The sequence below is a fragment of the Sturnus vulgaris genome, chromosome 39 (assembly GCF_052056855.1).
Source record: "Sturnus vulgaris isolate bStuVul1 chromosome 39, bStuVul1.hap1, whole genome shotgun sequence".
In the NCBI taxonomy this organism is placed as follows: domain Eukaryota; kingdom Metazoa; phylum Chordata; class Aves; order Passeriformes; family Sturnidae; genus Sturnus; species Sturnus vulgaris.
Window position 1 is genome coordinate 67059 of NC_142281.1, and position 14414 is coordinate 81472.

The window sequence follows — 14414 nt, forward strand, 5'->3', positions numbered from 1 at the left end:
GGGGGGATTTTGGGGGAAATTTGGGGTTTTTGAGGGGGAAATTTGGGGAATTTTGGGGGTTCCGAGTGGGATTTGGGGATTTTGGGGTTTTTTGGGGGGATTTTGGAGGTTTTGAGGGGGAAATTTGGGGGATTTGGGGGGTCCTGGTGGAATTTTGGGGGGGATTTGGGGGATTTTTGGGGGGATTTTGGAGGTCCTGGGGGGATTTGGGGGGGAATTTGGGGGGAATTTTGGGATTTTGGGGAGGAATTTGGGGGGTTCCGATTGGGATTTGGGGATTTTGGGGAGAAATTTGGGGATTTTGGGGGGGATTTTGGGGGTTCCGATTGAGATTTGGGGGATTTTGAGGAGGAAATTTGGGGGATTTTGGGGAGATTTGAGGATTTTGAGGGTCCAGGGGAAAATTTCGGGGAGTCCCAGGGGGGTTTGGGGAAAATTTTGGGGATTCTGGGGGATTTGGGGTAAATTTGGGGGTCCCCAAGGGGATTTTGGGATTTAGGGGGAGATTTTGGGGTGGATTTGAGGGTTCCGAGTGGGATTTGGGGATTTTTGAGAGGGTCCCGGGGGTGGTTTGGGATTATTTTGGGGTCCCTGAAGGTGCTGAGGGGGATTTGGGGGTTTTGGGGGGGGAGATTTTGGGGCCATTTCGGGTATCTGAGGGGATTTTGGGGTTCCCTGAGGGGATTTTGGGGTTCTCTGAAGGAATTTGGGGAGAATTTTGAGGATTTCGGGTACCTGAGGTGATTTTTGGGGGTCTCTGAGGGAATTTGGGGAGGATTTTGGGGGGGATTTTGTGGATTTCGGGAACCTGAGGCGATTTCGGGGTTCCCTGAGGGGATTTGGGGAGGATTTTGGGGTGGATTTTTTTGGATTTCGGGAACCGGAGGCGATTTCGGGGTTCCTTGAGGCGATTTTGGGGTTCCCTGAGGGGATTTTGGGGCTCTCTGAGGGGATTTGGGGAGGATTTTGGGGATTTCGGGAACCTGAGGCGATTTCGGGGATCCCTGAGGCGATTTCGGGGTCCCCTGAGGGGATCTGGGGAGGATTTTGGGGGGGATTTTGGGGATTTCGGGAACCTGAGGCGATTTCGGGGTTCCCTGAGGCGATTTCGTGGTTCCCTGTGGGGATTTGGGGTTCTCTGAGGGGATTTGGGGCGGATTTTGGGGCGGATTTTGGGGATTTCGGGGTTCCCTGTTGCCATTTTTGGGGTCCCCTCAGAGAATTCGGGGCGGGACTCGGGGCTTCCTTTCCTCTGATTGGTTCCCGCACTTTCCCCTCCACCAATCAGAGCGCGTTGCTGGGCAGAGCGGGCGCGCGCTTCCCGCGCTGGCCGCTGATTGGTTCCCGCCCTTTCCTCTCCACCAATCAGCGCCCGCCCCTCGAGAGGGGAAGAGAGAAATGGCGGCGCCCCGGGGATTTTTTAATTTCCTTTTATTTCTTTTAATTAATTTTTAATTCTAATAAATTTTTTCATTTTTTAAAATATTTTTTGCTTCAGCGCTTTTATTCCACGGCGCTTCCTTTGTTTAATTGACATTTGTTGCGGTTTTATTGCGTTTAATTGTTGTTGTTCGGTGTAATTAATTTAATTTGAAAGAGTATAAACTTAATTAATATAATTAATTAAATTAATTAATATAAATATATTTTTAATTATTCCATATAATTTTCTTTTTTTTAAAATTCTTCCATATTTGTTTTGTAGAATTTTGGGCGTTTATTTCATTATCATTTCAGGGTTTCTTTAATTAATTTCGTTTTATTCCGTTTATTTTAATTAATTTCCTCGATTAAATTAATTTCTCTACATTAATTTATTTTTATTTCTTTTATTTCGCCCATTTCCTCTTCAATTTGCACGGATTTCCTGTTTCTGTTTTCTCCAGTTTCTATTTATTTTATTTTATTTTATTTTATTTTATTTTATTTTATTTTATTTTATTTTATTTTATTTTATTTTATTTTAATTTATTTTATTTTGATTCTCTTTATTTAATTTTAATTATTCCCCTTCTTTTATTTTTGAGCCATTTTTAATTTCAGTTATTAATTGCCGTCTTTATTTCCTTTATTTTATTTTATTTTATTTTTTTCTTTTCTTTTTCTTTTATTGACTTTATTTTCTCAAATTTATTTTCGTTTTATCACATTTAAATTTTAATTTCTTTTAATTTATATATTTTTTATTAATTATTAAATTTTAATTTAATTTACTAAATTAAATTATTAAATTTTCTTTAATTCCGTTTATTTTTCTTTTTTCCATTTCTTATTATTTTTTAAATCGGTGATTAATAAATTATAAATAAATTTATTTATCTCAATTAATTAATTATACGTTGTTTATGTTGAGTAATTTTTTTATCATTCGAATTAAATTGAATTTCTCATTCATTTTTTTATTCAGCGCAATTTTTTTTTATTTTTATTGAAGTGGAATAAAATAAAATATAAAATAAAATAAAATAAAATAAAATTAAATTAAATTAAATTAAATTAAATTAAATTAAATTAAATTAAATTAAAATAAACAAGATAAAAACCGAACCAAACTGAACTAAAATAAAATAAAATTAAAAATTCAATTAAATACTATTTATATAAAATAAAAAATAAAAATAAAATAATAAAATAAATACGCATATATTGAATTCTTTTATTTCATTTTTCATTTTATTTTATATAATTTAATTTTTTTCCAATTTTCCTTTTTGCTTTATTACAATTCTTTAATTCCATTTAATTCCGTTTTATTTCACTTTAGCACCAAAAATTCCGAAAGGAATTTAAAAAAAAATAAAAAATAAAAAATAAAAATAAAACCGAGCAGAAAATGAAATTATTTCTTTCGTGATTGAAATAAAGGTTTAATTAATAATTAATAAAGCGCAATAAAATTTAATTAACTTTAATAGGCGTTAATAAACAATAACAACGCGGTAAAATATGGAATATTATTTATTTATCATCAATTAATTAATTAATATCGGGTGAAATTAATGAAAAATAGTGAAGATAAAAATTGAAATAAAGGAAATTAAGAGAATGGAAGAAAAATAATTAATAATAATAATAATAATAATAAAATATTAATAATAATGACAATTTAAATAAATATCTTTATGCTATTAAAAATAACTTTGAAATTAAAAATTAAAAATTAAATTTAAAAACTAAAAATTAATAATTAAAGAAATTAAACAGCATTAAAGGAAAATAATCCCCAAATTTGAAGAAAATAAAGAAAATAATTCGAATAAAATCAGCAAATTGAAGAAAAAATAATTTAAAAATTAAAAATTAAAAATTAACAATTAACAATTAAAAATTAAAAAAAATCATTAACAAAAAATACTGAAATTTGAAGAAAATAATGAAAATAATCAGAATAAAACCAACAAATTGAAGAAAAAATAATTTAAAAATTAAAAATTAAAAATTAAAAATTAAAAATTAATAGAAAATAATAATGAAATTTAAAGAAAATAACGAAAATAATTCGAATAAAACCGAAAAATTGACGAAAAAAAATTTAAAATTAAAAATTAATAATTTTTTTTAATTAACAGAAAATAATACAGAAATTTGAAGAAAATAATGAAAATAATAAGAATAAAATCAACAAATTGAAAAAAAATAATTTAAAAATTAAAAATTAAAAAATAATCATTAACAGAAAATAATAATGAAATTTGAAGAAAATAATGAAAATAATCAGAATAAAACAAAAAAATTGACGAAATAATAATTTAAAAATTAAAAATTAATAATTAATAAAATAATCACAAACAGAAAATAATTCAGAAATTTCAAGAAAATCATGAAAATAATAAGAATAAAACCAACAAATTAACGAAAAAGTAATTTAAAAATTAAGAATTACAAATAAAAAATTAAAAAAAAATAGAAATTAAAAATTTTTAAAAATCATTAACAAAAAATAATACTGAAATTAGAAGAAAATAATGAAAATAATCAGAATAAAACCAACAAATTGAAGAAAAAATAATTTAAAAATTAAAAATTAAAAATTAAAAATTAAAAATTAAAAATTAAAAATTAAAAATTAAAAATTAATCATTAACAGAAAATAATAATGAAATTTAAAGAAAATAACGAAAATAATTCGAATAAAACCAAGAAATTGACGGGAAAAAAATTAAAAATTAAAAATTAAAAATTAATAAAATAATTACAAACAGAAAATAATTCAGAAATTTCAAGAAAATCATGAAAATAATAAGAATAAAACAAAAAAATTGACGAAATAATAATTGAAAAATTAAACATTAATTAACAAACCGACCAAAAAACCAATTTCCAACCGCTCCGAAAATGAAGCAATTAACGCCAATTAAGAAGCAATTAATGAAATTAATCCCGGCTCGGGTTTTTCTCTTTTTCTGGGGCCGGATCCGCCCCTCGGGGACTTCCCCAAAAAAAAAAAAAACCCAAAAAAGCCAAAATTGGCCCCAAATTTCGGCGCCGCAGCTGCAGCTGCTGGGGGCAATAATTAGAGCCGTTAATTAGCGTCATTAGTGCTGATAATTAAATCCGAACCCTCCCGAAAAAATCCGAAATTAAAGGGGATTAATTAAATTAAAATGTTGCTTTATATTTTTATTTTGTTTCGTCAAATTTTTTTAATTTAACTCAAGTTCTTGATTTTAATCGGACCTACTAATGAGCAGTTAATTAAATATTAATTTTAAATTTAAAAATAAATATAATTAATTAAATACCATTAATTAAATATATTTAGATACAATTAATTCGCTTAATTAAATACGATTAAACATAATTAGGCGTCATTGCGATTAACGGTTTATTTAAGTATAAATGATTGTAATTAAATTATTGCAATTAAAACATTGCAATTAAAGGATTGCAATTTAATCACTGCAATTTAATCATTGCAATTAAATCATTGCAATTAAATAATTTTGATTATCTGGTGATTCGAGTTATAGCTTCGGTCACAGTTCTAATTAAAGTTAATTAATAATAATTATTTCATTACAGATAATAATTGAATATGAGTGAGTAATGAGTGTGCTAATTAGTGCATAATTAGTGCGTAATTAGTGTTAATCAGTGTGTAATGAGTGCGTAATTAGTGTGTAATTAGTCAGTAATTAGTGTATAATGAGTGCGTAATTAGTGCGCAATTACTGTTAATTAGTGTGTAATGAGTGTGCAAATGAGTGAGCAAGGTGTGCATTAGTAATCGATTATCGATCTAATCGATCGGCAGGCATTAGCAATCGATTATCGATCTAATCGATCGGCAGGCATCAGCAATCGATTATCGATCTAATCGATCGCAGGCATCACCAATCGATCGCCGATCTAATCGATCGCAGGCATCACCAATCGATCGCCGATCTAATCGATCGGCAGGCATTAGCAATCGATTATCGATCTAATCGATCGGCAGGCATTAGCAATCGATCGCCGATCTAATCGATCGCCAGGCATGAGCAATCGATCGCCGATCTAATCGATCGCAGGCATTAGCAATCGATCGCCGATCTAATCGATCGGCAGGCATGAGCAATCGATCGCCGATCTAATCGATCGCAGGCATGAGCAATCGATTATCGATCTAATCGATCGGCAGGCATTAGCAATCGATTATCGATCTAATCGATCGCAGGCATTAGCAATCGATCGCCGATCTAATCGATCGGCAGGCATGAGCAATCGATCGCCGATGTAATCGATCGGCAGGCGCGATCAATCGATTATCGATCTAATCGATCGGCAATCGCGATCAATCGATCGCCGATATAATCGATCGCAGGCATTGGCGATTGCCCAATGGGGCCCCCTAGGAAACAGATTCAAATTAATTCAAACTGATTAAAAATGATTAAAATTGATTCAAACAGATTCAAATTAATTCAAACTGATTAAAACTCATTAAAACTAATTCAAATTTATTTAAATGGCTTCAGATTGATTCAAATTAATTCAAATTAAATCAAACTGATTCAAACCGATTCAAACGGATTAAAATTGATTCAGACTGATTCAATCCGATCCTAATTAATTCCAATTGATTAACTCAAGTTAATTCCATCACAATCCACGTCCCTGAGGTTGTTCACGCTCAGCTCTGCAGGTCCCGACCCCGCCCTTGACCAGACGGAGCTGCACCCTTAATTAATTAATTAATTAATTAATCGATCCGGGTTAATTGCGCCGTTTTCAATGAGCGACCACTCCAGCAATAAATGGTGAAGTGACACGGAATTGTCAAATTCATTAATGAACCCACCGGGGTTAATTGCAGCGTTAATTAACGGCCATTAATTGGGCGATGGAAGGAGGAGTTCCAGGTGCGGGTGTGCCATTAATTAATGAGGAGATCAGGGTTAATTGCAGGGTCATTAACGGGCCATTAATTGGGCAATCAATAGAGCAGGGCCGGGTGCTGCCATCATTGCTGTGGATACTCGCAACCCATTCCAGCCCCTTCCCGGGGCTCTGACGGACCCAGGCCATGTGGGAACTCCCGGAATTGAATCCAGAGGCGCGGCAGAGCAGAGTCAGGGACCCCCCGGGGGGCTGGAGGTCCCCCCCGGACTCCAGCAGGGTCACGGCCGCCTCATCCCAGCCCCAAATCTTCACCGCTTCTGACCCAAACTCCTCTGGTTCTGCCTCAAATCCCCACCTGAGGTTTCTGGTGCCTTTAAAGCCACAAACCTGGCAATTAATCTCAATCCGTTAATGAACTAATTACATGCCATGCCCTGACCCTGCTCCATTAATTTCCCAATTAACAGCGCATTAACAATCCCCCAAACCCCCCGGACCCCGGGCCCGGCACATCCCGGCCATGGCCTCGAGCTCCCTCCCGCTCCTCGCCCTCCTGGCCCTGCTGGCCCTGCCAGGTGGGTCCCGGGCGCCTCCGGAGCGCCACGCCCAGCCCGGGCCACGCCCGGATCCGGCGCCTCATCCCCATCTCCCCTTGTTCCCGCAGGGCTCCGGGCGGCCGTGACCCTGCTGGAGTCCGGGGGGGACCTCCAGCCCCCCGGGGGGTCCCTGACTCTGCTCTGCCGCGCCTCTGGATTCACCTTCGGGAGTTTCGGAATGGGCTGGTACCGCCAGAGACCCGGGAAGGCGCTGGAAGGGGTCGCAGGGATCACCAACAATGCTGGCTGGACTGGCTACGCGCCGTCTGTCAAGGGCCGGTTCACGATCTCCAGGGACAACGGGCAGAGCTCGGTGACGCTGACCATGAAGGACCTCAAGGACGAGGATTCCGGCGTTTATTTCTGTGCCAAAGATGTTTATGGTAGTTATGGTTCTGTTGCTGCATATGTTGATTGCTTTGGCCCCATCCCCATCACTCGATCCCCATCTGTCCCCAATGTCCCCAGACCCTTCCCCCAAATCCCAACTCTTCACCCTGACCTTGAGCACTGGCCCCGGGTCTTTGGGCCCGAGGTTGAGTTTTGACTCGGAATCTGTTTCAATCTGTTCCCCACAGGGACTCCGTTGGGAGGGGCCCTCACGAATTTGCCGTGAGCCAGGACAAGGAACGGGGTCTGGGCTTGGGGTTTGGGGGAAGGGTCTGGGGAAAGGGAACGGGGGGGGACGTGATAATGGGGGTGGGGCCCAAACCCCAACATCATCTGCAGCGTTAACACCAGCACAGCAACTGTCAGCAGATTTGGCACAGAAATAAACGCCGGAATCCTCGTCCTTGAGGTCGTTCATGGTCAGCGTCACCGAGCTCTGCCCGTTGTCCCTGGAGATCCTGAACCGGCCCCGCACCGACGGCGCGTACGCGGTGTCAGCGCCATTGCCGGCGATGGCTGCGATGAATTCCAGCCCCTTCCCAGGGCTCTGCAGAACCCATCTCATTTCATAACTCCCAAAACTGAACCCAGAGGCGCGGCACACCAGGGCCAGGGACGCCCCGGGGGGCTGGAGGTCCCCCCCGGACTCCAGCAGGGTCACGGCCGCCCGGAGCCCTGCGGGAACAAGGGGAGATGGGGATGAGGCGCCGGATCCGGGCGTGGCCCGGGCTGGGCGTGGCGCTCCGGAGGCGCCCGGGACCCACCTGGCAGGGCCAGCAGGGCCAGGAGGGCGAGGAGCGGGAGGGAGCTCGAGGCCATGGCCGGGATGTGCCGGGCTCGGGGTCCGAGGGCTTTCGGCGTCGTTAACGGGCTGTTAATTAAGAAATTAAGGGAGGAAGACGAGGGGGAGGTGTGCCATTAATTACTGAATAGATCGGAGTACATTACGGGGTTTGGGGGTTTAAAGGCACCGGAAACCTCAGGTGGGGATTTGAGGCAGAACCAGAGGAGTTTGGGTCAGAAGCGGTGAAGATTTGGGGCTGGGATGAGGCGGCCGTGACCCTGCTGGAGTCCGGGGGGGACCTCCAGCCCCCCGGGGGGTCCCTGACTCTGCTCTGCCGCGCCTCTGGATTCAATTCCGGGGATTTCGGAATGTTCTGGATCCGCCAGAGACCCGGGAAGGCGCTGGAATTCGTCGCAAGTATCAACAGTGATGGCAGCAGCACCTGGTACCCGACATCTGTGCGGGGCCGGTTCAGGATCTCCAGGGACAACGGGCAGAGCTCGGTGACGCTGACCATGAACGACCTCAAGGACGAGGATTCCGGCGTTTATTTCTGTGCCAAAAGTTTTGCTGGCAATGCTTGGGTTGATCATGTTGATCATTTTCGCCCACTCCCCATCACTGCGTCCCCAGCTGTCCCCAAATGTCCCCAGACCCTTCCCCCCAAATCCCAAATCTTGACCCCAGCCTTGAACGCTGACCCGGAGCCTTTAGTGCTGTGCCGAATGTTGAGCTTTATCTCAAACCTTTGGAGAACAAGGTTGGGATCAAGGGCCGAGTGTTGGGGTCTGGGGTGAGGTGGTCACAGCCTTGGAGGAAGGGGCAAGAGTTGGGTCAAGGGTTGGGATTGGCACAAAAGGTCAGGGGGAGTCCGAGCACCTGTGGGGGGAAAGAACCAGCACCAGCAGCAGCAGAACCAGAGTAACGATTGTCCCGTTTGGCACAGAAATAAACGCCGGAATCCTCGACCTTGAGGTCGCTCATGGTCAGCGTCACCGAGCTCTGCCCGTTGTTCCTGGAGATCGTGACCCGGCCCTTGAGCCATGGCGGGTACCGGGTGTATCCATCATTGTCAATCCCTGCGACCCATTCCAGTCCCTTCCCGCGTCTCTGGCGGATCCATTGCATCCCAAAACTCCCGAAATTGAATCCAGAGGCGCGGCAGAGCAGAGTCAGGGACCCCCCGGGGGGCTGGAGGTCCCCCCCGGACTCCAGCAGGGTCACGGCCGCCCGGAGCCCTGCGGGAACAAGGGGAGATGGGGATGAGGCGCCGGATCCGGGCGTGGCCCGGGCTGGGCGTGGCGCTCCGGAGGCGCCCGGGACCCACCTGGCAGGGCCAGCAGGGCCAGGAGGGCGAGGAGCGGGAGGGAGCTCGAGGCCATGGCCGGGATGTGCCGGGCTCGGGGTCCGGGAGGTTTGGGGGCTATTAATGAGCCGCTAATTGGGTAATTAATGGAGCACGGTCAGGGGGATGTTTGCCATTAAATAATGAAGCGATCGGAGTAAATTGCAGGGGCAGGGGGATTTAAAGGCACTGGAAACATCAGATGGAATTTTCATGGCGAACCAGAGGAGTTTGGGTCAGAAGCGGTGAAGATTTGGGGCTGGGATGAGGCGGCCGTGACCCTGCTGGAGTCCGGGGGGGACCTCCAGCCCCCCGGGGGGTCCCTGACTCTGCTCTGCCGCACGTCTGGATTCACCTTCGGGAGTTCCCACATGGCCTGGGTCCGTCAGAGACCCGGGAAGGGACTGGAATGGCTCGCAGGGATCAACAGCAATGGTGCTTTCACCGAATATTCACCGTCGGTGCGGGGCCGGTTCACGATCTCCAGGGACAACGGGCAGAGCTCAGTGACGCTGACCATGAACGGCCTCAAAGACGAGGATTCCGGCGTTTATTTCTGTGCAAAATCCGCTTATGGTGGTGCTGGTTGGGGCGCTGTTCCCGGTGCTGGTCATGGTCGCTGTGGTTTGGTGCCCACAGGGGAGGTTTTGGTGCCGCCGGCTGAGATTTGGGGGGACCCAGCGCAATCCTCGGCCACGGCTGAAGGGAGCGGAAATCTGGGGTGAAAGGCTGAGATTTGGGACAAATGGTCCAGGCTGGGGGGAAAGTCGAGAGCTGGGGCAGGGCTGGAGGAGTTTGGGGCAGAAGGGCCGAGATGGGAGGGGAAAGGGCTGGGATTTGGGGGACGAAAGTGGGAATTTGGGGAAATTTGGTGCAACCAGAAATGGGGGCTTGGGATCTCGACTGGCGTCGTCAATCCAAGCAGCACCAATACCAGAAATACCACCACTGCCAGCCTCTTTAGCACAGAAATAAACGCCGGAATCCTCGTCCTTGAGGTCGTTCATGGTCAGCGTCACCGAGCTCTGCCCGTTGTCCCTGGAGATCCTGAACCGGCCCTTGACAGACGGCGCGTACTCGGTGTAAGCACCACTGCTGCTGATCGCTGCGACGAATTCCAGCCCCTTCCCGGGTCTCTGGCGGATCCAGAACATGTCGAAACTCCCGAAATTGAATCCAGAGCCGCGGCAGAGCAGAGTCAGGGACCCCCCGGGGGGCTGGAGGTCCCCCCCGGACTCCAGCAGGGTCACGGCCGCCTCATCCCAGCCCCAAATCTTCACCACTTCTGACCCAAACTCCTCTGGTTCGGGCTCAAATCAAAAAATGGGCTGTACCAGCCCATTCCAATTCGGACTTCCCCTGACCTTCTGTGCTAATCCCAACCCTTGACCCAACTCTTGACCATTCCTTCAAGGTTGTGACCACCTCACCACTGACCTCAACACTTGTCCGTTGATCCTAACCTTGTTCTTAAAAAGTTTGAGCTAAAGCTCAACTTTGGGCCCCGCACTAAAGACTCGGTGTCAGTGTTCAAGGCTGGGGTGAAGATTTGGGATTTGGGGGAACGGTCTCAGGAGATTCGGAGAAGGGTGAGGACGCAGTGACAGAGATGGGGCCAGAAGCTTCGACACAATGACCACCAGCACCGGAATAACCAGCAGAACCAGCACCAAGGCCAGCGTCAGCAGATTTGGCACAGAAATAAACGCCGGAATCCTCGGCCTTGAGGTCGTTCATGGTCAGCGTCACCGAGCTCTGCCCGTTGTCCCTGGAGATCCTGAACCGGCCCCGCACCGACGGCCCGAGGTTGGTGTAACCACTGTTGAAGTTGATCCCTGCGACGAATTCCAGCGCCTTCCCGGGGCGCTGTCGAGCCCAGCTGATTCCATGGCTCCCGAAATCGAATCCAGAGGCGCGGTACACCAGGGCCAGAGACGCCCCGGGGGGCTGGAGGTCCCCCCCGGACTCCAGCAGGGTCACGGCCGCCCGGAGCCCTGCGGGAACAAGGGGAGATGGGGATGAGGCGCCGGATCCGGGCGTGGCCCGGGCTGGGCGTGGCGCTCCGGAGGCGCCCGGGACCCACCTGGCAGGGCCAGCAGGGCCAGGAGGGCGAGGAGCGGGAGGGAGCTCGAGGCCATGGCCGGGATGTGCCGGGCTCGGGGTCCGGGGGGTTTGGGGATTGTTCATGAGCTGTTATTTGGGAAAGTAATGGAGCAGGGGCGGGGCATGGAGTGCAATCAATTAATTACTGGATTAGGGTTAATTCCGGGTTTTGGGGTTTTAAAGGACCGAAATAGTCAGGTGGGGATTTGAGGCAGAACCAGAGGAGTTTGGGTCAGAAGCGGTGAAGATTTGGGGCTGGGATGAGGCGGCCGTGACCCTGCTGGAGTCCGGGGGGGACCTCCAGCCCCCCGGGGGGTCCCTGACTCTGCTCTGCCGCGGGTCCGGGTTCGATTTCAGGAGTTTCTACATGACCTGGATGCGCCAGAGCCCCGGGAAGGGGCTGGAATTCGTGGCAGGGATCGGCAACAGCGGTTATTACACCCACTACCCGCTGTCGGTGCGGGGCCGGTTCACGATCTCCAGGGACAACGGGCAGAGCTCGGTGACGCTGACCATGAAGGAGCTCAAGGACGAGGATTCCGGCGTTTATTTCTGTGCCAAAAACGCTGATGGTGCTTGCTCAGATTTTGCTGGTATTTTTTAGCTCGTTTCCCCGTCCCTCCCTGTCCCCGTTCCCCCCCAGGCCCGTCCCCCAAACCCCAACACTTCAATCCTTTTGTTATTTCAGGTTATGGGAAATGTGGGGGGAGATGTCCCAGTGGGGTCCCTGAAGGAAACAGATTCAAATTCCAACAGATTCAAACTGATTGAAAACTCAGCTTTGGTCCCAGTGCTGAAGACTCGGGGCCAGGGTTCACGGCCAGGGTGAAGAGTTGGGATTTGGGGGCAGGGTCTGGGGACGGTGACAAGGCCAAAACCATCGGCAGAATGATCAGCAGCCCAAGCACCATCAGCGTGTTTGGCACAGAAATAAACGCCGGAATCCTCGGCCTTGAGCTCCTTCATGGTCAGCGTCACCGAGCTCTGCCCGTTGTCCCTGGAGATCCTGAACCGGCCCTTGACAGACGGCGCGTAGTTGGTGTAACGACCGCTGGTGTGGATCCCTGCCACCCATTCCAGTCCCTTCCCGGGGCTCTGGCGGATCCAGAACAGGTGGTGACTGCCAAAATTGAACCCGGACCCACGGCAGAGCAGAGTCAGGGACCCCCCGGGGGGCTGGAGGTCCCCCCCGGACTCCAGCAGGGTCACGGCCGCCTCATCCCAGCCCCAAATCTTCACCGCTTCTGACCCAAACTCCTCTGGTTCTGCCTCAAAATTCCACCTGATATCTCCCAAACCCTGCAATGTACTCCGATCTATTCAGTAATTAATGGCACACCTCCCCCTCGTCTTCCTCCATTAATTTCCCAATTAACAGCCCGTTAACCACCCCCAAACTCCCCGGACCCCAAGCCCGGCACATCCCGGCCATGGCCTCGAGCTCCCTCCCGCTCCTCGCCCTCCTGGCCCTGCTGGCCCTGCCAGGTGGGTCCCGGGCGCCTCCGGAGCGCCACGCCCAGCCCGGGCCACGCCCGGATCCGGCGCCTCATCCCCATCTCCCCTTGTTCCCGCAGGGCTCCGGGCGGCCGTGACCCTGCTGGAGTCCGGGGGGGACCTCCAGCCCCCCGGGGGGTCCCTGACTCTGCTCTGCCGCGCCTCTGGATTCAATTCCGGGAATTTCGCCATGTTCTGGATCCGCCAGAGCCCCGGGAAGGCGCTGGAATGGCTCGCAGAGATCAACAAGGATGGCAGCACCTGGTACCTGCCATCGGTGCGGGGCCGGTTCAGGATCTCCAGGGACAACGGGCAGAGCTCGGTGACGCTGACCATGAAGGAGCTCAAGGACGAGGATTCCGGCGTTTATTTCTGTGCCAGAAATGCTGACAGTTGCTGTGCTGGTGCTTATGCTGCTGATGGTTTTGGCCTCGTGCCCTTCACAGCGTTCCCAGCTGCCCCCAAATGTCCCCAGACACTTTCCCCCAAAAGCCAAAAAAGGAAACTTTTATTTGATTTACTTTAGGGAAAATTTGGGATGACAGCTCCCAATGGGACCCTCTAGGAAACAGATTCAAAGTGACTGAAACAGATTAAATCTGATTCAATCGGATTCAAACAGTTTGGGAGCCCAAATTTGGCCCCAGCACCAAAGACTCATGGTCAGCATTCAATACCAGGGTCAAGGGTTGGGGTTTGGGGGAAGGGTCTGGGGACATTTGGGGACAGGTGGGGACCTGGTGATGGGGATGGGGCCAAACCATCAACATAAGCAACAGCAGCACCATAACCACTGTTACCATGTTTGGCACAGAAATAAACGCCGGAATCCTCGTCCTTGAGGTCCTTCATGGTCAGCGTCACCGAGCTCTGCCCGTTGTCCCTGGAGATCGTGAACCGGCCCTTGACAGACGGCGCGTACTCGGTGCCGCTACCACCACTGTTGATACTTGCGACGTATTCCAGCGCCTTCCCGGGTCTCTGGCGGATCCAGTACATTCCGAAACTTCCAAACGTGAATCCAGAGCCGCGGCAGAGCAGAGTCAGGGACCCCCCGGGGGGCTGGAGGTCCCCCCCGGACTCCAGCAGGGTCACGGCCGCCCGGAGCCCTGCGGGAACAAGGGGAGATGGGGATGAGGCGCCGGATCCGGGCGTGGCCCGGGCTGGGCGTGGCGCTCCGGAGGCGCCCGGGACCCACCTGGCAGGGCCAGCAGGGCCAGGAGGGCGAGGAGCGGGAGGGAGCTCGAGGCCATGGCCGGGATGTGCCGGGCTCGGGGTCCGGGCGGTTTGGGGGATTGTTAATGAGCGGTTAACTGGGAAATTAATGGAGCAGGTTAGGGCATGGAATGCAACCAGTTAATTAATGGATTGGGGTTAATTG

General features: G+C 47.6%; 1 long non-coding RNA gene, 4 pseudogenes and 2 gene segments (V, D, J or C); 3 read left to right on the plus strand and 4 right to left on the minus strand.

Annotated features, from left to right (window-relative positions):
- Nucleotides 1-366: 366 nt before the first annotated feature.
- Nucleotides 367-1485, plus strand: LOC148220423 (uncharacterized). Its single transcript, XR_015798807.1, has 2 exons — nucleotides 367-813; nucleotides 908-1485. It is a non-coding gene; the product is annotated as an uncharacterized LOC148220423 (long non-coding RNA).
- Nucleotides 1486-6841: 5356 nt separating this feature from the next.
- LOC148220424 (immunoglobulin heavy variable 3-23 pseudogene) lies at nucleotides 6842-7464 on the plus strand (annotated as a pseudogene). The gene is made up of 2 exons (XR_015798809.1): nucleotides 6842-6896; nucleotides 6986-7464. The product of XR_015798809.1 is annotated as an immunoglobulin heavy variable 3-23 pseudogene (transcript).
- A 52-nt stretch (nucleotides 7465-7516) lies between these two features.
- LOC148220425 (immunoglobulin heavy variable 3-23-like) lies at nucleotides 7517-8608 on the minus strand. The segment is given in 4 exon segments: nucleotides 7517-7579; nucleotides 7630-7982; nucleotides 8072-8178; nucleotides 8541-8608. Coding segments are annotated over 4 exon segments (591 nt in total).
- Nucleotides 8609-8925: 317 nt separating this feature from the next.
- Nucleotides 8926-9473, minus strand: LOC148220426 (Ig heavy chain V region 914 pseudogene; annotated as a pseudogene). Its single transcript, XR_015798810.1, has 2 exons — nucleotides 9419-9473; nucleotides 8926-9329 (listed from the first exon to the last, which is right to left on the minus strand). The product of XR_015798810.1 is annotated as an Ig heavy chain V region 914 pseudogene (transcript).
- Nucleotides 9474-10966: 1493 nt separating this feature from the next.
- Nucleotides 10967-11574, minus strand: LOC148220427 (immunoglobulin heavy variable 3-20 pseudogene; annotated as a pseudogene).
- A 1395-nt stretch (nucleotides 11575-12969) lies between these two features.
- LOC148220428 (Ig heavy chain V region 914 pseudogene) lies at nucleotides 12970-13559 on the plus strand (annotated as a pseudogene).
- Nucleotides 13560-13594: 35 nt separating this feature from the next.
- Nucleotides 13595-14286, minus strand: LOC148220429 (Ig heavy chain V region 914-like). The segment is given in 3 exon segments: nucleotides 13595-13632; nucleotides 13795-14142; nucleotides 14232-14286. Coding segments are annotated over 3 exon segments (441 nt in total).
- Nucleotides 14287-14414: the final 128 nt, after the last annotated feature.